Source organism: Drosophila suzukii, chromosome 2R, assembly GCF_043229965.1.
Source record: "Drosophila suzukii chromosome 2R, CBGP_Dsuzu_IsoJpt1.0, whole genome shotgun sequence".
In the NCBI taxonomy this organism is placed as follows: Eukaryota; Metazoa; Arthropoda; class Insecta; order Diptera; family Drosophilidae; genus Drosophila; species Drosophila suzukii.
In genome coordinates this window covers 18,829,443-18,852,270 of record NC_092081.1, presented here as the reverse complement: position 1 = coordinate 18,852,270, position 22,828 = coordinate 18,829,443, and the positions used below count along the sequence as shown (strand labels likewise).

At 41.3% G+C, this 22,828-nt stretch overlaps 4 protein-coding genes across 5 annotated transcripts in view; all 4 read right to left on the bottom strand.

The window, feature by feature from the left end:
- The window catches only part of LOC108010050 (D(2) dopamine receptor), a 45,164-nt gene continuing 22,336 nt past the window's right edge, over positions 1-22,828 (bottom strand). The window contains exons 2-9 of the mRNA XM_017074861.4: positions 9,256-9,484; positions 9,055-9,180; positions 7,752-7,868; positions 4,539-4,611; positions 3,953-4,449; positions 3,110-3,241; positions 2,827-2,952; positions 1-2,161 (exon numbers count right to left, since the gene is read on the bottom strand). Of these exons, the coding sequence (XP_016930350.2) occupies positions 1,442-2,161; positions 2,827-2,952; positions 3,110-3,241; positions 3,953-4,449; positions 4,539-4,611; positions 7,752-7,868; positions 9,055-9,180; positions 9,256-9,477 (2,013 nt within the window). The 5' untranslated portion in view covers positions 9,478-9,484 and the 3' untranslated portion in view covers positions 1-1,441. The remainder of the gene's footprint in view (positions 2,162-2,826; positions 2,953-3,109; positions 3,242-3,952; positions 4,450-4,538; positions 4,612-7,751; positions 7,869-9,054; positions 9,181-9,255; positions 9,485-22,828) is intronic.
- Positions 18,686-19,693, bottom strand: LOC108010053 (dynein light chain roadblock-type 2). The gene is made up of 2 exons (XM_017074865.4): positions 19,500-19,693; positions 18,686-19,434 (listed from the first exon to the last, which is right to left on the bottom strand). The coding sequence occupies exons 1-2, from the start codon at positions 19,586-19,588 to the stop codon at positions 19,116-19,118; spliced, it is 408 nt and encodes a 135-aa protein (XP_016930354.2). The 5' UTR covers positions 19,589-19,693; the 3' UTR covers positions 18,686-19,115.
- On the bottom strand, positions 19,912-20,899 carry LOC108010052 (leucine-rich repeat-containing protein 40). Of its 2 annotated transcripts, none has more exons than XM_017074863.4 (2): positions 20,771-20,899; positions 19,912-20,714 (listed from the first exon to the last, which is right to left on the bottom strand). In XM_017074863.4, exon 2 carries the CDS (start codon positions 20,700-20,702, stop codon positions 19,983-19,985), a length of 720 nt encoding a protein of 239 aa, XP_016930352.2. In that variant the 5' UTR covers positions 20,703-20,714; positions 20,771-20,899; the 3' UTR covers positions 19,912-19,982. The 2 variants fall into 2 exon arrangements, with proteins under 2 accessions (XP_016930352.2, XP_016930353.2); XM_017074864.4 differs by having other exon boundaries at positions 19,912-20,720; positions 20,771-20,869.
- LOC108010051 (uncharacterized) lies at positions 21,188-22,668 on the bottom strand. Its single transcript, XM_017074862.4, has one exon. It carries the CDS (start codon positions 22,544-22,546, stop codon positions 21,332-21,334), a length of 1,215 nt encoding a protein of 404 aa, XP_016930351.2. The 5' UTR covers positions 22,547-22,668; the 3' UTR covers positions 21,188-21,331.

The window sequence follows — 22,828 nt, the reverse complement described above, 5'->3', positions numbered from 1 at the left end:
GAATCATTTTTTTTTTGCCTATTTATAATACTTTTTATTACACATCTCGCATTAAATTAACTAAAATTAGACGTACTTAAACTGTAAATTTATTTTGCTTTAACTATTACATTACTTAGCTACAAATTAAAAATGATTCAACAATAATGTTCACACCAACCGACTTAAATTCTTGACAATCACAAAGTTAGGATTTGATTTTGATTTGTAGAACAGTGAGTAATTTGGTATACGACTTGAGCTATGGAACTAGAACTATGATTAACCACAACGCTTTAAGGTCCGCCAATATCAGAGATACTACATATGTAGATCCTTAATTCTTAAGTGGTAAAGAATGGGGCAGAAGGGGGAGTTACGAATTTCGAGCGGGATCTGAGAGGAAAGTCTGATATCTCTTTGTTTTCTTATGCTCCTGGGCTTCTGAGGGCACAGAAGAAGCCAACCAAGTTGGCCAAAACCATTTACCATACATATTCTATGTCTAATTTAGCCGATGCACAAACACACAACAGTTACGATTAATTTATATGTATTTTTTGGTTGGGAAACTCAGGGTATCACAAACATTGAATGAACACTTACTATGGTTAACGTATGCTTAACTTTTCGATTGGAGGGGCGTAGTTTTACAAGTAGTCCCTAGGGAAGTGACTTACTATACTGAAGGCCAACGCTCAAAGTAGAAAGGGGAGCAGTTCAGCTAATGAGATTTGGATGTCTTAAAGATAATTTATTGGATCTTTGCAGGCTATCACTTTCACAGATTTTTAAGTTTTTACTTTTAAACAAACTTGCTTTTGTTATGTGATGATGTTAAGGATTAGCTGAACCCCATTAATAAATCATTTCTACACTGAAAAAAGGAATTTGCCAAAATTTTAGCATTTTGAGTTGAAGAAAAACCTTTTTTAAGTTTTTAACTTTTAGAGATTGATTCCGAATTTCTAAAATTCAGGGAAAATTCTATTGTGATAGGTAAACTCAAAATACTTCTTACAACCTATTCCGCTGTACTGAGACTTCTGTGAAACTGAAAACCCGACTTGCCCCCATATGATCTTCTAGTTCTTAAGACTAATAGACAACACACATATTATGGTTTGATCATGCGATATTATATAGACACTCACACGCACATACACCTAAGGAATCTTATAAATACTCGCTCGATTTTGATCTCACTCCCTAAACTTCTCGTGATTACATCCTGGGGAACCCTAGCTCCTGGTTACCTTGTAACCTACTTCCGGTACTCTGCCATCGGAAATCCTGATTTCTCCGGCGGAGGACTGTGGCAGGCGGCGCGAATCCGGCTAAATCTCAAACTGCCCGTGTGCGGATGACTCCTAATCCTGGCCTGCTGGTGCAGCGGATGGTGCGAGCACTTGGCCTGCCTGGCCAGCAGTTGGTTCTTGGCCAAGATCACGTCCTCGGCGTACTAGATGTCCGGAATGCTGCGCCCGCAGGAGAGCTTGCCGGAGGACTCCCCGCCATCCAGAGCTCCACCATTGGCGGCCTTGCTCTTGGCGCAGTTGACATCGTGGTGGAAGAGGTGCTCGCACAGTTTGGGCTCCGAGTTGGAGAACTTGCCCAGTTCGGCGGCGGTGGCCGCCTGGCTGAGATTCAGATTCAACTGGAGATCGCTGGCCTTGCTGAAGGAGGTGGTCTGCTGATGGTGCTGCTGCGGCTGGTGGAGCTGGTGGACCAGGTGGTGGGTGTAGGGCAGGTGGGGCGGCAGGTTCTTCTGCATGGCACTCAGGTTGCCCGAGCTGACGGTTCTCTCCAGGATCTCGCCCCAGTACTTCTCGGACAGGCCCTCGATGTCGGGTCGCGTGGTGGAGAAGGCCTCCTGGTGGCCATGGATGCCGATACCAGTGCCCCGGATGTACTGGGAGGCACTGCGACTCAAACTGTTGGCCCTCGAGCGGGCGCAAATCCCTAGGACGGAGCCACCAATCGAACTGGCCACTCCTCCAACGCCAGAGCTGGCTGTCCCATTACCTCCTCCTCCGCCGCTGGATGAACCTCCTCCTCCTCCTCCTGGAGGTCGGGATGATGGCGGTTCCGGGGGAATCGGAAGCGTTGTGATTTCGAAATCGTTAGCATTGATGTGACAACAGCCTGATTTGTGCTCGGGCGTATCCTCGTGGGGGAAACACTGAAATGGCAGTGGAGAGGGCAAAAGAGGAGACCATCATAAATTTCGACTCGCACAAAAATTAATAAGGATTTTAAATTCGCATTTATTCTGGCAGAGCACAAGGTTGGGCCATAAATATTCCACAGACTGACCCCCAGTTCTCGCCGGAAGTAAATCATGCAACTTGACTGGGCTTACCCAAAATAGAATCAGGGATTTTTGGCATGGTGTAGAGCATGGGGTTTACTATGGGCCGATGGGTATACTTGGGGTTGTAAATGCCGCTTTGGATTTGCTCTTTCATAATTCAAAATCACTTTGCTGTGTCTGTTGATTGTTTACTTTGCCGGAGCCAGTCTGCCAGCTTCCTACAGCTTACACCTTTGGTTTTGGGGATTTATGGTGTGGGTTTTTGGTGTTCAAAAGAGTAGCTGTTTTTGTGTTCTTGCAAAGTTTGCATTGTGCAACATGAAAATATGCGAGCTGCACATTCTGCACTTGGGTGAAGTAGCCATATTTGGGAGTCATATTCAGGGAGGACTGGGCTTTTGGGGCGTTTGAAATAGGGATAAGCGAATCAATCAATCAGAGCTTATGACAGATTTGCTGCTGAAACAGACAGTGAACATCGCTCCAGATCAGATACGCTGTAAATTAACCCCAAAAATAGGAGAAAAACTCACTTTGTTCGGCATCAGTTGTCGACTCAGTCGGCGGAAGTCGGAGTTCAGCAGCCAGTACATGAAGGGGTTCCACAAACTATTGCTCAGCGCCGTCCAGGTGACCAGGAAATCGAGAAAAGGCGGTAGCTGTGTACAGAGATAGATAGAAATATCACGAAATGTCACAAAATCACAACTGATGAGCCAGACGTGCGCGCATTACGTATGCGCCGCGTTGTACGCCACGAAAAGCGGACTAAACATTAATCCAAAGGGTAGTGGACAATGGTTTATAGACACTTGCCTTGGATCCCGTGCAGGCAGTGACTATCTCCTGGATCGTCCACGGAGTGACCATTACTATGAAACCCAGCGAAATGGCAGCCATGGAACGTGAGGTGGATCCGCTTGAGTTCTTCTCCTGGATGGGAACAATCTGGGGAAATGTTTGAAAAGTGTTTTTCAATGGTTACAATTTAATTTGCTTCGATTTATTTATAAGCTTAAATATAGTAAATCAATTTAAAAAGATTAATACTTATTTTAAACATTAAATGACCTTGATAATGCCTTATAAGATATAATATTTAAATTGGTAAAAGTTATTAATCACCACTAGAGATCATCATGTTTATTTCAGTTAAATAATAGTATAGATGGATATTTATTCACACTCCTTATAATCTTGCTCTAACAAGTTTGCTTTCAGTTACCATTTTAAGCTACTGCAAATTAAATGAAACGCAATTAATGTAACTTCTTGAATATTAAGCTCTTGAAAACCCAAATTTATATCATAAATCATTTTCAAATAAGAAAACTACCGAAAGTAACTTTTCTATTCCTAGCCCTTTTTAAATGAAAAAACTTTTAGTTGAACTTTTGGAATTTAATTTAATAAGCTCGAACCAATATATGAAAACTGTAGAATATCCATGGCAAATACTGCATATGTTGTTTAGTCTTTTTGGGCTTAAGCGATGCATACTGATAGCTTTAACAATTTGTTTGCCGAAGCAAATTCTATTTACTGCTAACTAAATCCCCAACTCGCTCGCTTGAACAAACCGTTTTGGAGCCTGGGAGCGGGAATGGAAACCACCTGGCCACCTGACCACCTGGCCACCTGACCACCTGGCCAACTCACCTTTTTGGTAATCTTGTTTGTCATGTTCGGCATGCCGGCCAGTCCCATGCTCATGGCCATGCTGAGATGGCCCAGATGATGGTGGGGATGTCCTGGGTGTCCTGGATGATGTGGGTGGCTGGGATGGCTGGGATGACTGGGATGGCTGGCGGGGTGTCCTGGGTGGTGCGAGTGGCCATGGTAGAGGTGAGAGTGCATCCCCGCCTGCTGCTGATGGTGTTGCTGCTGCTGGTGGTGTTGATGCAGCTGATGCTGATGCATCTGGAGCTGCTGGGCGGCGGTGGGATGTGGATGGGGATGTGGATGATGGGCGGCGGCTGTTAGGGGCATGGTCGGATCGTTCAGCCGGAAGCGGCTCATGTGAAAGCTGGAGCCGTAGCAGTACATCAGCACCATCGTCGTGGGAAAGTAGAGGGCGCACGTCGACAATATCCTGTACGAGGGCTTGCTGTAGAAGGGCTCGCAGGCCATTAGACCCGTATTGTTGAAGTAGTAACCTGTGTTGTACAGCGTATAAAGTATCTTATAGTTTGACATGTTCGAGGGCATATTGATATGGCAGGCTAATCACGAGGCATGTGCTCACCTTTGGGCAGCACCAGAAAGCCAAACACCGTCAGGCTGATAATCCAGGTTAAGCTCAGTATGGCCACACAGCCCTGTAAAATGAATACACAATTAGTGGGTCCCATTTCCGACAGGTGTGGCTTGATTTATTAGTAAAGGAGAGCTTATAAGCACGTTTCCACTGCAATTCTATGGATATCAATTAGGGGCAATGGGAAATCGAGGTATAAAAGGTAATGGTGGTTGTAAACTTTATAGTGGTAGTAATCTTAAGCAACTGGTAAGCTGTTCTTATTTTATTTTTCATATTTACTACGCTTTCTTTTTTCCATATCGGGAAATTTAAAAAATTTTTAAACTAAATTAGTAGAGGATTTATGGTACTGCTTAGTATTTGACTAACTGATCCGATTTATTTTAAAAATCATGGCAACCTAAATATGATTTAATAATTAAGTATATAAAATGGTGTCATAAAGCCTTAAATGTTGGAAGTAGCCAGATAGATTGTTTTTCATAAGTTTGGAATGGTCTCTTTACTTTCAACGAGGTACATATTTTACAGATATTCGGGTTTCCTTAACCAAACAAAAAGCTGTCATAATCATAACATACTTTGATTTCTATTGTTCCTTCCTATTTTTCAATACTGGTTACATTTTGAATATTAAATTAGTAAACTTTGCAAGCAGTTCTTGGACTTCAAACTCTCTAATTTGGAAAGATTCCATTTGCTTGCACTGCACCTTTCATCTGACAATCAACAACGGTTGCCAAAAAAGGCCAAAAATGGAATTACAAACTTTTGATTATGCTGAAATGACTGGGTGAAGGGTGTCGACCGCAGAGGGAAAGCGATACTTCCGCTCTTTGGAAAATGGAAAAGTGCTGCCACAATCGTAACTGACTGACTGAGTTACTAAATGCAGCACTCTGACGGGCGAAATGCAGGGGAATTCAGTCATGTCCACCTGCAAAAAACGAGAATGCTCCCATCCAAAGTGCCAGAAAGTCCTGGCAGAAAAAAGCGGAGACACAACTTTTGTCTGTGTCTCTTTGAAATGGACCATGGCTGTGATTAATTTAATTTGCGCTATTATATTTAAAACTTTTACCAGGAACAACAACCAACAGTCAGAGAGGCCAAACAGTAGGAAAATATTTTCTGAAATGTAAATATTTTATAAAGCTGCAATGCAGAAGTTTTCCGTAGAGGTTTTCATATTTATATGGGCATTACAAAAAATTGAATATAAATTGGATTGGTAAGGAAGTCAAAAGTTTAGTTCATATAATAACTTGCATAATTTATTAACTTCTTGTCATTGCGCAAAAAATAATCATAAGTCAAGATGAATTTTTCAAGACTGCATTTGAATTTATGGCACTTTTAAAAGTGAGCGAAAACGAAAGTCAAAAGTTCCCGATGCCATTACCAAGTTCCGCGGAGCATTGGTTTTTCTTGCATCCAAAGCATTCCACATTCAGCATCCATTTATTAATTTTCGACAGTGCGCACACCATTTTTACAAATGAAGGCGTGGCACTGTGCCAATTTGGCCCACTGGCCCCATTTTGTGGGCCAGATGGCGGGGTGAAAAAATACCGAAAGGGCGTCGATTCTCAAAGCATAAAAACAGCGCCACAATTTTATGTAAATTTATTTTCCACTATTGGTGTTTCTCGGTTTACCCATTGTTTTATTTTCGGCCTGATTGTGTTTTCTTTTATTAGTTTAAGTTACGACTTTTTCAAAAAACTACAGGCCAACAAGAAAATTGGGACTTAATCCGAGCGGAAAATACGTTGATTACATTTCGAGTGGTTTTGGATGCCTTGCTTTATTTTTCAAAGGATTTAATTTAATTGAAGAAAATGTTGGAGAAAAATGTGTAATATCACGTAGTGATAAATTTGTTTGCCATTTTTGTATACAAAAGATGAAATCTGTAAATATTTTGTGTTGTCTATATTTGTTAGGGGGGTTATTTAATAGTTGAAACATTTATTTAACAGTACCACTTGTTTATAAAACTAATGTAACTAAAATAATAAAAAAAATGTATTCTTGTTAAATTTAAGGGTGGCTATAATTTCCCTAATGAAAACCTTTTAAAAAATATATTTAAAGTGCCATATGTTTATACTAAAAATTAAATGTGTAAATTTATTGTATTCCCTTTTTGATATTGCCTAAATATTCAATTTTACTTAATTGTGATAAAGCTTACTTAACGATACCACTTATTTGTGAAACATTAAAAAGCAGAAGAACGAAAAAAACAACTGATGTATGTTAAATTATTTTTAAAAATCATATTCATAATACTTTATACCAAAGATATATTTAAAACTGTATAGATTTTGTTGATTTACTAAGGTTAAAAGTAGTTTAACGTTTCTAAACTAAAAATGGTCAATAATCCTTGTACTTTGTATCAATAAATCATGGATAACTTTCGATTCTCTGTAGTTTGGCGCTCATTTGGGGCAAGGACATTCGCTCTTCGGTGTCCTTAGCCGACTCCTGGCCGCCTGGCTCTCGTTTTGTTTACTGTCCGGGAGCCATAAATTACGTGGCCGGGGATTGGGATTGGGATAGGGAATGGGAATGGGATCGGAAGGGGGAAATAGAGTTGGTGGCTCGTTTGTTGCTCCTGGCTCCCTGCTCCTTGGCCCTGCTTGCGGTTTCCGTGGGAGGTGCCGCTTCATTTGCCTGCCCTCGTCCTGGAAAAGGACTTTGCTGTGGTCGTCGCCCTTTCGCCGAAGTCATTGCGCGTAAAAAATCTCTAGGCCAACTTTTTCCTCCCCTTTTTTTTTATCCCTATTTTATACACTTTTCGAATGTCTATACGACTTGGCTCTGGTATTTTTTGTTGGTTTTTGCCAACTTTGCTTTTTCATTCTTCACGATGCTTTGTTTTGCACTTGCTCTTTGCCACTGCCCCACCCATTTTTCTGGTCTTATTTTTTTGCTTGTTTAATGACTGTCAAGCAGCTTAAAGCCCATTATCCTTATTTATGCTTGCGTAATTGGCTCGTGGACAATATTGTGTAGTTTTCCCATTGTTATAGACGATTTTTATTGGCGCGTGATTTCTTGTAATTACGCCAACGCATTGTTTATCGTCCTTGCGCGGGCATAAGTATAATGAGATAGGGATCTTCGGAGAGCGTGCCTTATCCGCGGAAACCGAAAAAGCATTATATGATATCAGGAGATATATCTCACCTTCTTGCTGGAGTGCTGGTAGTAGCGCCGCGGATGCAGGGCACACATATATCTGTCGACGGCCATGCAAACCAGGATGACGGCGCTCTGCTGGGAAAGCGCGCCGCGCAGCAGAGCCTGAAAAATGCGGAAAATTCGGAAAATGCGTTAGTGCTAGTTTAGAAGTTTATTATTTGCATTATGGGTTTTTTTTTCGTGAAAAACTTTTCTGCCCCGCAGAGGCGAAATGAAAAACTTGTAATGGAATTTTTTCCGGAGTCGGAATAGAACAGCTAATACGAAGATTATTAATCGTCAATATGTGTTGAATACCAGTGAGTTATGCGGGGAATGCGTGTATGTTTTATCAATAATCTACGAAAGGCAATAACAATTTTTATTTTATGGGAAAACTATGTTAGAGATGCCCCTGATAGAAGCAGAAGCTGTGGGGTACTAGAAAAATATAGTTTAAAAGGAATAAAATTTAATTTGATATTATTTTCTATTAACTGATAATAAGATATATATACTTGTTTATATTAAATATAATAATGTTTCTCTCTGAACCTTAGTTAATTAATCATATGGCAGTGATAACAGTTTACTTATTACACAGTCTGCATCTTTAGAGATATCCCATCTTATAGAAGTAGAACTAGAAGAACCCTTTAATGTAACTTTCTATTGCCTTGATACGTATATCATGTTTCTCTCTAAACATTAGCTAATTAAGCATATGTCAGTGAAAACAGTCTACTACTTATCACATTTGCTGCATCTGAACTCTGCTGATTCACCAATAATCTACTAAAGAAATGAGCACTTTCACGTAATTGAATGGAAAACTGTTTTAGAGATATCCCACCTGATACAAGCAGAAGCTGTGAGCTACTAGAAGAACCTTTTAATGTAATTTTCTGTTGATTGGCTTTAAAATATATGTTATCAATATTAATATACATTAAGTGTACCTAATCACTTTTCTCTCCAAACATTAGTTAATTAACCACATGGCAGTGATAACTGTCTACTTATCACACCTTTTGCATCTGAACCCAGCTGGTTCACCACTTAATCCTGCGCACACTTGACCATGTTAACATTAGCATTACACATTGTTCCGACGGTTAATCGGAATACCCCGTTGCCATCTCCGTCGCTTATGTCCTTTAATTACCGGGCATTGTGAAGAGAGTTAATTGACCGCAATGGCAAAACAGACACAAACGGGAAACCGTCGTTCTCCAACAAATTATCGCATATCCGCCCAACCTGTTGACCCACCCCAGAACCACTCCTGACCCCCTCCAGAACCACTCACCTGTATCTGACAGAAGATCTCTCCGTACGGCCAGCAGTGGAACAATGCCGGCATTAGACCGAATGGTGTAATTAACAGACCAATTGTCAGGTCATTCAGAGCCAGCGAGGTGAGCAGATAGCGGGGCTACGGCGGGGGGATATAAACAAGATGTACAAGGGGGTTAAGGTTGGGTTAGCCGGTGACTCATCCGCATCTCACCTGTTGGTGTATGTAGGCCGCATAGCGGCGATTGTTGATGACGAAGATGACCAGGCAGTTGGCCCCGATGACGCCCAGTGTCAGGACCAGAATCAGCACCGCCTCGATCGTCTCCGCAATGCCTATGTGGGCGATGAAGTTGTGGCCCGAGTAGCGCGGGTGTGAGCAACTGGAGTTCTTCACGGCGGGCGCTACCAGGAGAGAGCCAGACTTTAGATCCATGGCAGAGCTGGAAGGGGAATCGAAAATGGCATGAGACGGAGTCCTTTTTCAAAACTAAGAGGAATAGCATTTTATAAAATTGCAACTCATTTATAAAGCTGTGTAAGAGTATGCAACAATATGTTTTCATTCTAAAAGAACAGACACCCCAAGGGCTTTTTTTAACAAATTTTATCGCACCTTTATATATTTAGTATCTTGATCTTAAATCAGGAGAAATTTAACCTATGAATTACATTAAGTTGGTAGTTGAAATTAATTTTAAAGGTGTCTAAAAGTATGCAACAATTTATTTTTATTCCAAAAGAAGGTATTATCTTATACTGCATACTTTTAGGCACTTTAATAAGCAATATTAAGCCATGAGAAATAGAAATCCAATAATTATAATAAACTTGTAGTTAAAGCCACTGTTAAAGGTGTGCACCTCTAAATAGTGTGTATAAATTTCTTGGCACAATAAGGACCCCAAGACAATGTTGACTTAATTTGCTATCCTGTACTAGACATGTGACAAAAATGGGTGGGTATTATCTTTAAGTCCTGTGACCAATCCGTCGTCCGACCACAAAGGCCCAGTGCGCCGTTTCTTTCGGAGATGCCTTCCGTTCCATTTCCGTTTCCGCAGCGAGGAATGCAAAATGCGGACGATTTGTTACGCCATAATGAAGTCAAGGCATGTGAAAGGGAAGCCGCGTTGCCGATTTATCAGGCGGAGTCGTCGGGGGAGATTGGGATGAGGCGCAGGATGACAGGATGAGTAGTCCTGCCAGCAAAACCGCAGAGTTGTCGTTGTCACTCCGAGTGCTCTAAGCTCTGCATAGACAATGGCCCAACAATGGCCCAATATGGCGGCACTTCCGTTCGCCCCCAAATAGCACAGTGACATAATGAAAGTTAACAGTATAATTGGATGCGTCTGGGAGGGGGGATTCCATACCATCCCCCACCACGATAAATCAAAATACTGAGGGAGCCCTTTGGAGTTACGTTGATATCTCTCTTTGGCAATCCGTCTTTAGAGCGGTGGAAAAATTCCCTGTGCAGTGGCATCAGTTTAAAGAGTTTTCCCTTCCCAACTGTCGCCGTCTGTCTTTGTGTCTATCTGTATCATTTGTTTGTTGTCGCATCTCTTATTAAGTTTCGCCACGCATACCATATACCATACCATACCATATATAGTATATCCCCGAGCTCCCAGATCTGCGCCTTGATTTATCGTGGCCCGTCCAAAGTCGCCAGAGAGTCGGGATGTCGCCGGGCCGCTTGGTTTTATGCTAAGTCCACAAATCACCGCATGATATATAACCGAAAGGCAATGGCAAAACATTAAGCTCATCCCATCCCGATCCCAAAGGCCCCTCTTTCCCGATTTAGTACGCTAATGTGTGGCCCAGAACTTCAGGTTGCGACGTACCGATTCGGGTTTTTCATTAAACAAAACGCTCAGCAGGCGATGGTGGCTATAAATCCCCAACTTTGGCTGAATCAATTAGGATCTGGTTAGTGAGTGGTGACCCGCCGTCATGTGTGTGCGCTTCGGCTAAAAAACCAATTTCAATTTCCAAGTAATGAAAAGGGGAAATTCGCTTAATTCCTCGCATTGTTAAGTCTGGCGTAATCGGAGAGTTGCAACTGCAGAACCGAAACAGGACCGAAAACCCAGCGGAGAGACAAAGTAGAAAAGGTCCTGATGAAAAAAGGATACCGAAGCCAGACGCAAATGCAAAACCGCGTAATTGTTTTAAAATGCACAACGAAAATGGCAATAAACGGCAGATCCCACTGGTAACTGGTAAATGGTAACTGGAATCAACCCGGTTCATGGGGCAATGCCATTAAAATAAACGAAATTTCCATGCGAAGTTTTTGGGAACTTTCGGCAGGGAGAAATACGGACGAATCCATGAAACCCAATTCGATGACATTTGCCAAAGACAAATGCTGAATAAATAATTTAGCTGCCGGATTAGAGAGCCGCAATCCGCTTTTGAATTTACACTCAAGTAACTGCCATTAGTGGCGAACTATTGCATATCATTAGGCGCCACCGCAGCAAATGCTGCATGCAGCTCAAATGCATCTGCAGTCGCCCCCAATCAACGGCCATTGTGCATCCGCCCTAATCCGCAGCGCAAAGTTATTGCAGTTACTTGGCACTGGATTTGGCCAGGATGAAAATAACAACTCGCAACGCACTCCAGGATCGAGGTTCGAACGCTTTTTGCCAACTGCCAAATGGCTAAGAAATACGCAGCAATTTCAGGTTGTGCAATGCACTGAGAAATTTAGTTTGTAAAATTTTTACAGGTAATTATATTCGTTTTTTTGCAATTACGCACTAAATAAATAAATTTCAATTAATTCTGTGAACATCAAATTAATTTGGATTGTTTTTTATTTACATATGAGTGATTTTTTGTAAAACGTATCGAGTTTTTCTTTATGGTCTCAAAACGATTTCATATTTTAAACACGATATTATACCATTTACAAGGAATTTAAAAAAAATCTATATTTCGTTAACTTTTTTTCTCTTAGCTACGACTTATTATAAATTTTAATAAATATTTAACTAAGGCAAAGAGTTTTGCTTTTATTGCTTTAACATTTGCATATATGAATATCGGATTTACAATGTTATACATATATTTTGTATAACATGTTTTAAATTTAAGTGCTGTTCTTAGTGTAATATATGAAATACAATCTATAATAAATTTATAGTGGATTAAGAGAAAATAAAAAAATAAGAAAATAATAAATACACTGAAAAACATTGGCCCAAAATATATTTAAGAAATCAAACCTCTATTAGCTTAGAGTTTTAATTACAAGATATTATACGATAGTAATAATAATAATATTTAATTTTATTTATTTATTTATTCTCAGGCTAAAAGGCAATTGAGAAATTACCTATAGCCTATGCTTCATTTAAGAATATATGAACCGAGGCAAATATAATTCTTTCAAAAATATCTGTGCATTATTCCTGAAATTTGGATAATTTTTGTTGAGTGAGCAGCGTTTTCGCTCAGTGTATGCACCCCCAAAAAAGGGACCCAGACGCAGACCCGAAAAAGGGACACCCCCAAATGGCTGGGCATAAAAAACAGTGCCACAGGAGCAGAACGGCAGAGCGGCAAGGACCAGAACGGACGCAGGATGCGGGGCCGCCGGAAGTGGTTCCAAAAAGAGAGGGAAAGGACACCAATTCCACATTCACAGTGCGTTTTGTCCTCCCAAAGGACGCGTGTGTGTGCGCCAGTGTGTGTTGGCCCAGTGTTTTGGCCCTCTGTGCGTGCGTGTTAATGCACGAAACCGTAAAGCCAGTCAGAGTAACAAAAAAAACAAGGAAGAACGCTATAGTCGAGTACCTCGACTATCAGATACCCGTTACTCAGCTATATGGAGATATGCAAGCAGCAAAGCGAGATTAAAATGCGCCACCTACCGGCGGTATACAGATTTAAGCGATATGGGCGTTAGAGTGGGCGTGGCAAATTTTTTTTGGATCAATCGATAGGTATCGACGAGACCAATACATTTCAGTTAAAATTTTTTATCTAGCATGAAAATTGTGGGCGTCACAGGTTTTCGCGGTTTGTGGGCGTTAAAGTGGGCGTGGCAAACTTTTTTTTGGGTCAATCGATAGGTATTGATGAGAACAATACATTTCAGTTAAAATTTTTATTCTAGCATCAAAACTGTAGGAGCCACAGTTTTGGGCGGTTTGTGGGCGTTAGAGTGGGCGTGGCACTGTGCCGAAACAAACTTGCGCTGCGTAAGAAGCTCAGGAATCTGCACGCCAAATCTCAATAGCCTAGCTCCTATAGTTTCCGAGATCTCAGCGTTCATCCGGACGGACAGACAGACGGACAGACGGACAGACGGACATGGCTAGATCGACTCGGCTAGTGATCCTGATCAAGAATATATATACTTTGTGGGGTCGGAAACGCTTCCTTCTGCCTGTTACATACTTTCCGACGAATCTAGTATACCCTTTTACTCTACGAGTAACGGGTATAAAAAGAAGAGGACCCATCCTGACGATGCATTTCATGCACATTTACACTGCGGTCCTGGAAAAGTTGCTCCAACTGAGGTCCTGGTCTCCAGCCAATGCCGACATGCCAAAAAGTGTGTGTGCATGGCAGCATTTCACATGCAAATTTGCTGGGAAAGTATCCACTTTTTTCTGCTCTTCTGGCTTATTTATAAGACTTTCTTTGAGGCCACTCACTTCACACACATGGCTCGAAGCTGATTTCGTTTGACAAAATGCCCCGTTGACTGATTGCCACGCCCACGGCCCCAGCAACGCCCACCAGTTTGGGGAACATGGCAAGTGCTTGGGCTACGAGATTGTGGCCAGAAGTGGATTCTGGCCGGGAATGTGTGTGTGTGTGTGTGCTTAGCCCAAAGAGCTGGTCCAAATTGACTAGTTAAGGCCACAGATTTTACAAATTGCTCGACATTGTCAAATGGTTTCGCTTAACAAATTTCCCATTGATTGAGTTCAGACACCTGGAGATGCGTTAATTAATATCAAGCAGATGTCTTGCCAAACTTGAGTTTCGTCTGCCATCCGGCCAACATGTCGTATGCGTAATCAACAGAAGAAAAAACAAATTAATTATGAAATGAGTACGTCACTCTGTTTGTGACAAGCTGTATTTACTTTTAAGAAATAATTTATATGATAGAATCAAGTCAAGATGTTGCCAGCAGCGAGAAGAGTTTGTTAAACATGAATAAATTGTAGCTACTTAAGCAACTTTTTGCCGTATTACTGTTTAAAATTGAAGTACTTATATAGCAAATTTAATATTTGTAGAAACACTATTTAAATTGGTAATTTCCAGACTGTTCAATATGCAAATTGAAACTTGTTTTAGGCACTTCTTTTGTGGCGCATTTCCAGGCAACCGAATTAAATCTCATTACCTCTTTATAATGGGGTTATATGTCCAAAATTTGACTGACTGCCTGAAGCGTGCAAAAATCCGTAGCATTTTATATTATTGATGCAGTGATGAGCCAAATATTTAGCTGGCATGGGTAATACAGTTTTGATTGGCATGCAGATGAAAAAGGCTTTTGTGCAAAAGGCCGTTATCCCATTCAAAATAAAAAAAACAAGTAACATGCACGTATTTAGGGCGGATACGAAAGTTTTCAAGTTGAAACGGTGCAAACGGAATTTAATAAATACGTGCAAGGCATTTGTAATTTCCATTCGCACTCGCAAAGCTTTTCGGCATTGCCGTGAAAGCTAAAAAACTTGCCAAAATAATCACCCGCTTGGCTGCAATTAAAGAGCTCCCCGCAGCCATAAAGTGAATCCCCTAAGAACACACACCGAATGTGTGTGTTTTGGGTGTGTTTTTGGGTGTGTTTTCGGTGTGTGTTTTTGGGTATTCCCGGGTACAACTTTTGCGTTTGCCATGCGTGGTCACGTACACGTGAAAATGGCGTAAATGTTTTAAAAGTTGCATCAAACTTGTTATGAAGTATTCGCCCCCCAAAAATAAAGGAACCCCATTCACCTACCCCCTAAAAAAAATTTTGCCGAACTTGCCAAGAAATTGCAATGCATGTGCGACCCTCTAAAGAAATTAGCAGCAACATTTTCGGGCTTCAAGTGGGAATTTAGACTTTTTGTGTTAATGGGAAGGTGGCAGGGGTCTCAAAACGGTTAGTAGTGTCATGGGAACTTTACCGAAACAAGGGTAATAAAATATACCATTTTAAAATAAACCTTTCTACTAATAGGATAACTATTAAATACGGAAATGTCCTTTTTATTCACACCTTTTTTCATAAAAAATCCAATTCGCTAATTGCAAAGCTTCCTTTGATTAAATATTCCATATATTTTAATATATTTCAATATCTCTTTAGTTTTCCCATTAGTTAGACAAGAGTCAAGTTCAATTAAATAATTTTATAAGCTGCTGACTTACATTATTATAAATTTATTTGAATACCGCTTTCTCGTTACTTAGACAAAGCATTTAAGCAAGCCTCAAGTTCAATTAAATCATTTTAACAGCTTTCGATTTACATGCTCTTACACACATTTCACTACAACTTTCCAATACATGTAATGAGTCCAACTCGAACAGACATTTTCCCTAACTAACAAGCCGGCTTAAATTATACTCCTGATGTAATTATTCAACATTTTCCACTGCGATGTGAGGTTGCAGTTTCTAAGGAAAATGCTGGAAGCTAGGAAAATCGTCAACCGCAACGAAAACACAATGTACAAAGTTATCTTTTGGCTCCGGGGATAGGACTCATGTTAGTTTTCAAGTATGAAATAAGCAGAGTTTCCACTGGTTTACTTTTCCGAGCCTTTGGCGGCAGGTGGAAATGTACAGCCCATTTGGACCAGGATGTTTTTCTGTTTAAGCCACTGCATGCAATTAAAGCCTTCCCTTTGGCGTTTTTTTAATACCGAACTTCCTTTGCCGGATTATGGCTCCGACAACCGAAAGTTAAAGTTAATTAATGTGTGAATCGGAAGTCAGTTTTCCTCTCACCGCGTTTTCTTTTCTATAGAGCCTTATGATATTAATACCCCCCGACATGTGTTTTCATTAATTAAGTCGGCAGATTGCATTCTGCACTTCAGATCTCTTTTGCTCGGGGACCTCCTAATGATGAATTCGCTGGTTTTGATTGGTTATATCCCCTTACTCATTCGACAAGAGCCAAGGACTCAGGACTCAAGGACCTTGTTTAATTGTGGCGTAATTGGAAAGTAATTAAAGTGAAAAATTCCTTAAAGCCGGTGGTCTTTTGTTTGGCGGAGAACAATGGGGCTCCTACACTTTCCCCCCCAGAAACAATGCAAATAGTTTTATTCCTGCGGTCCAGCTGCTGTCAATATAAATAATTTTTTTTTTAAATTGCTATGGGCAACGCTGCGCTGTGAATTATTATTCTTAAATTTATGCATTCAATAAATATTGCACAGTGCACAGTTCATAACGCTTTCGGATTGATTTGATTCCGCCTGACAAATGGGACAAGTGAGCCAATCAGTGTCAAACCATATATGCATTTAATTTATTAAATGCCGAAATTCGAAATCCCGGTGATGAGCTGGCTCTCCATAAATGCTACCTCATTTGCTGCACTTGGCATCATTTTTAATCCCGCCCGAAAAGGGCTCAAATGGCACTAATTAAGGGCAGCACATGTTGGATTGTTGGTTTGTTGGATTGGCTGGCAAGATGAATGTCCGCAAAATGCGGCAAAAGGGAAGACCATTAGTCATGGCAAACAAGGACATGGAATTCAGGGTACCCAAGTGGGGGGGGGGGGGGGGGGGAAACCCCCGATGGAGTCCACTTAACAGATCATTTATTCAACCATCTGCAACATTCATGTGTCTAAGGCTTCATTTGGGCATTATGGAATTATTACAGCCCACCGTGTATTGTTCATAATTATTTGCCATAATTACAAACAGTTCTCTTTGTGTGCGCACCATTTATAAATACAGTTTGTAATCGGCTTTGGCTGGCCCAGAGATAAACAGCAGTTAGGTTTCCATTTTTGGTGGTGAAAATCCTTTCATCTGCCCGAAGGACTTTTTGATAGTATTCGAGTGATGTCGACGTCTGGCCGAAAGGCCCTTAACCTTTCTGGAATTATGTTCGCCTGTACGCAATTTCACGATTCATCGCGTGCCAGACGGGGAATTATTTGGTTTTACGTCCCTTAGGCAAATGGAGGATTTTCCCCTGACTACTGAGTGATATTCGCTGACTTAAATCGAAGAACTCTTTAAATATACGACTGGTAATTAAAACGGCTGTCGCAGTCGCAGTCGCTCACACTTCAACGGAGTGGCTGCCATGTAAATTCCCTCCGTTTTACATTAATAATAACTCTCGAATATTCATTGAAAGTCAATGCATTCCGTATGCTGAAATGCAGCATTCGACCCTCCGATCGAATCGAATAAATTAAATGTCAACATGTGTCGAATGCTCTGCAGTTTGGTCACTTAATCACGTCGACCGATTTCGCAATCGACTCCTTGAACTCCTTTTGGCCAACTGATGAATGCGGCCTTTCAACACGATCCGTAATCTGATGGCATAATCCCTGCCCCATAAAACCTATTCATAAGCCTTGTTTGCGCGGTCGCATTTGCCATTTTTTCGTTTAGCGGATTTAGAATTTAGTATTTGGCATTCGGTGACAGACAAACCATAAATATTTGCACCACATTGAATAATGAAACACCCGGGAACAAACAATGAAACACATGTATCCCAAGAGCTTAAATGGCGGCAAAATACATACGTTAAGCCCCTGGACAAATGCCATCGTCCCTGTGCCAACAACAGGTTGAATAAATACGCGCAATTTGAAACTAAAACAATGCCGAATTATTTGCCAAACAATAGGCACAAAAGCAAACCCAGTTTCATTGTCTGACTTTGCCATTTTCAGCCCCGTGGGAAAATGTGACTTTTATTTTGTAAATTGGTCGAGCAAACCAAATCAGATTGGGTGTGTATAAATATATTGATTGGGAATAGCTAAATATATTCATCAAATGCGTTATGATATTGTCATTGGAAATGATTTTGAATTCGTTGCCGCAGAAATCACTTATGTTAATGTCTAAAAGTATGCAATAAAAATGAATAAGTTGATTGGGCATACGAATTTTAAATAAAGTAATGCATACTTTTAGACACCTTTGCTATATATTAAGAATTAAAACACTTGTGACTTCTTGTTATTTTTCAAGAAATAACCTTTTAAACTGGGCGTACGAATTGCAAAAATAGTATTGCATACTTTTAGACACCCTTTGATATAAATTAAAAATAAAAACACTTGACTTCTGTGGAGTATTGTATTTGAATAACCTTTTAAATAATATGTTTAGGAATATAAATGTTGTTATTATAGAAAGCCCATCAATTTTCCTAAAAAATATTATCTGTTTTTTAAATAAACTCGGTCTTTTTATTACTGTTATCAAAAATATTTTCTGCAATGTTCTATTTTGCAAATATATTCAACAAAAGAAATTCAAGTCTTGTATTTTCGTGGCAAATAATTGTATGCATTGTGGATATAAATGAATAAAGCCAACCGAATCAAGAACCAGCAATTTTCCGTAAGGCACGTCGTGAGACGTGCGGTGTGTAATTGCCATTATCTTTTAATTTTTTCCGCAATCGGTTGCCGTTCAGCGAGTAGTTGGATATTTTCGCCGGACTGACAGCCGGCGTGATTGGGTTTTAATGAAGCTGCATCGCGGCTGCCAAAGAGCCAAAAGCCAAAGGCCAGGGAAGATTAATGAGTGCGGTGGAACCAATTGAGAGGTCGTCGAATTCAAAACCCCTGTGAAGCGCCCAAAAATCAACCGACATTTCCGAATGCCGTACTAATTGCCGCTTTGGTGCATTTTCCGGACTTGCAATCGCTGCATAAACGGATTAGTTGGCTCTGCTTTCGCTGGGCTTTCCCCAAAAATTTCCCCCGAAAACAATTCGGACCTCATTTGCCATAATTGCATTGAATTTAATTTTTAGTGTAACGATGAGTACAGTTCAATTAGGTTTTGCACACGCACAGTAATAGCGAACTATATTTTATGTTGTCAGGCTTCTTCTGAGTTTTCGTAGCTTTTGCACAATAATCAAAATAAATTCCACGCCCAGAGTCATGTGTATTTCGCCAATATTAGAGCGAATTCTCATAAATGTTATGTCATTCGAGGGATCTAAATCCCTGACCACATTACGGGCCATAAAAAGAAGGGGTTTCAGATTTGTGACATATTGAAAAGTGCGTCTCTGACTGGCAGTGGATCGGAGGGGAACTCCATGATTATCCAATATCATGATATCACGAGCTCCGCGATGACCAAAGAGGTTCACGAACGCATCCCCATCATAGGATCTATGGCGACTGTGGAGGTCCAGAAATAAATAGGTTTATTTACAACACTGTTTTTGAGATATTAAGATACTTACGGCGCCGCCTTCTTGGGAATTGGTTGGTTTGTTGGTTTCGTCGATTTACGCACATTTTCTACTGTGGAATATCGGGAACTTTTTGACATCTTTTCGAGTTCTTAAAAGTTAATAAGGGGTATTACTGGTTTTACCGAAAGACTCAGGGTAACCTGACACATAAAGTTTAGCTTGCTAGTTCAAAATGGGTTTTAAATGGAAACCAGTGTTCAATAATTCCGGAGGAAGTATATTCCAGCATTACAAAAATATTGAAATTACAAATTTAAATGTAAGCTGAACCATTACTTTGCTTCTATTTTTATGTGACAAAAATAAAACCAGTCAACTATCCAACCTTTAAATGAGTTTTATACGCTTAACTTTCTATAAAATTATGCAATTTCGAAACTATAGTTTGCATTTGGAGGTATAAAGATAAGAGTGTCCATTTATTTGAGAGTACTTTGGAATTTGATTAAAACACAGTAAACATTGTCTGATTTATATGGGAATGCGAGTTCGCAGGTAGCTCAGCACCGCGGGAGTTCCCATCGACAGGATCTGATGACGCGGCTGGCGGAAGGGATTGCCCCACAGCTCCAGGTTCTTGAGCTTGTTCATCTTTCCCAGAACTGGCGGCACTAGATTGATATCATTGTTCTTCAGATCCAGACTATGCAGTTCCCGCAGGCCACCGAGTCCCAACTCGCTGGCATCGATGCCCTTGATCTGGTTGTCGTGGGCCGACAGGGATTCAAGTTTCTCCAGTTCGTAGATGCAACTGGGCAGGTGATGGAACCTATTGTGGGAGATATCCAGTTCACGGAGCAACTGAAGACCACCCAGTTCCATGGGCAGATCGCTCAAGAGATTACTAGAAAGGTTGAGGATCGACAGCTTGGAGTACTGCGAGATGTTGGTGGGTATGTAGGATATCTGGTTCTTGGTCAGGTTTAACTGGTTGAGATGTTCCCCGAGCAAGTGAAGATCCTTGGGAACTTCGCGCAGTAAGTTGCCATCCAAGCTAACGATGTTGACCAGCTCCTGTTGAGCCGCTTCAAGGACCTCCATGGGCACATTCTGGATTTGGGCCTTCGAGACTCGAAGCACCCGGGTATTACGCATAAAATATTTATCCGGAAACGGCGACTGATTCTCCTCAGTAACCTCCTGACCACCCTGCAGCCGTGGGCTATTCAATCCGTCATGAACCACAATCATATCGAGGATTATCTAATACTTATTCGGTTAATAGTAAAATTTTAGGGAAAAAATTCTATTCAACTTACTGAATTTTAAAAAATATAAGATCTTAGAAGTTGCTTCAACTGATACAAATTTGAAACTGAAATATATATTCAGTCCTGACAAGGGTGAGCCCTATTTTGAAGTGACAGTATTAAAGAAGGTATTGCGATTTGTTTTATTTTTTTGCTAATGCACTATTACGAAATTTAAATTATATGTATTTTAAAAGAGAAAAAAACAATGGAGATATATTGTTTATACCCAACGTCAACCCATCCTCTACATTTAAAAGGGTAAACGTGTCTTCCGAGAATTTGAAATAGTCATATCTTTGCTATTTAAAGTTCTAGGAATCAACAAAAATTATTTTTCCTTTTATTACCTATCTTGCATCTTATTTAATAAAATTAAGGATTATTAAAAATTTTAGGTTCGCAAGTTGTCTCAGTAAAAAACTGTTATTTTAGACGGCAGCTTACAGATTTTATTGGTGTAACAAGTTAATTTATTTTTAGGATTTCTAATATTCCTTTGATAGGGAATTCTTTTCTCGGGCGAATCAGTGGTAGATCCCAACCATCAACGGCGAATTTATGACTTTCTTAAAGCATTCCGCAATCCGTCAGCTCGATCATGTTGTGGCCCATGGGCAGGTGTCCACAGGCTCCCTGAATCTTCTCCAGCAGCTGCATCCCCTTGCAAACCTTCCCGAAGGCGATCCTCCTGCCGTTCAAAATGGACAGCGGCTTGAAGCTGATGGTGAAGTTGACCGCTTTCCGGGAGCTTGCCCTGACATAGCGACTGGGGAAGGATAGGATGCCGGCATCCACGCCATGGTTGAGCACCTCGAAGTCGTGCTCTATGTTGGTCACTTCGGAGTCATTGTTCTTGTCCATGGCCAGACGTCCCTCCATCCAGATGGGGGCCACAGCTCGGGTGAACATAATGGAGTTGCTCTTGTTCTGGGTGCAGATCTTCATGAACTCCAGCACCACCTGGGGACAGGCCTCGGTGAAGAGCTGGATGGTCAGCCTGCCCTGGATGCGGGCCTCCCGCACCTCCAAATCCAGATAGATCTGCGGGCGCAGCAGCTTGCAGAGCATGCCCACATCGCATTGGTCCATCAATTTCTCGTAGCGATGGAGCACATGAAGGGGAATCTCGCAGCTGAAGGATCCCGAGGATTTGGGCTTGTTCTTCTTGGATTTACCCGCCTGCGGATCGAAGAGCTCGCCGCCCTTGTGGAACTCCTTGTTCTTCTCCAGCTGGCGGCGCTCCTTTTCCCTGGCCAAGTTGGCATTGCGCCATCTTCCAGCTGCCAATTTCTCCGGGGATTTGGTAAAGGTGCGTAGGGTATTATTGCTCTTCTTGTAGAGAGCAGTGAGCATCTCCATGTAGGACAGCTCCATGCCATTGCCCTCGATCTGGACCTTTGGGGGCGGCAGATGGGTGTTGACCTTGCCCTTGACGTTGGACAATCGAGCGCGGTGCTGGAGGTACAGTTCCCTCTGCTCATTCATCACCTTGTGGGATCGGGTCTTGGGCATTCCCCTCCTTGAGGTGGGCACGGGAATCAGTCGCTGGTGATGGCGATAGTTATTGGCCAGCTGCTCCTTCTTCACATTGAAGGTGTGCCTGGGCCTGGCCTCCTCCACCTGGCCATCCAAGCCCACCAGGTTGGGATTGGGGCTATTGTACACCGGCTGCGTCATCGTGTAGGGTCCACGCTTCACTGCCGCCACATAGGGAGTCATGGAGCTGGGTATCTGGGGGATTCTGCCCCGGGTATTACGCGGCACATCACCGCGGATAAACATGGTGGCTAAGTAGGAAAATCGATTTCAATCTATATACTTGAATTTTAAATTGCTAAGCGCGTTTCGAGCGAACTGTTTTGTGAGGGGGGTTGAAAAACGTTGACTGATGGAAACAGTCGATTTATCCGGCATAGGTTACCTAGTTCAATACAAAAAAAATTAAAACAAAACAACCTGGCCAACATAATTATCTACCTAATGCTAATTTCATTAACTGAAAATGCGTGCCATGTGTGGCGGCTTTATATTCTTTGATGTGGAAAACAACATGAAATTGCAAAA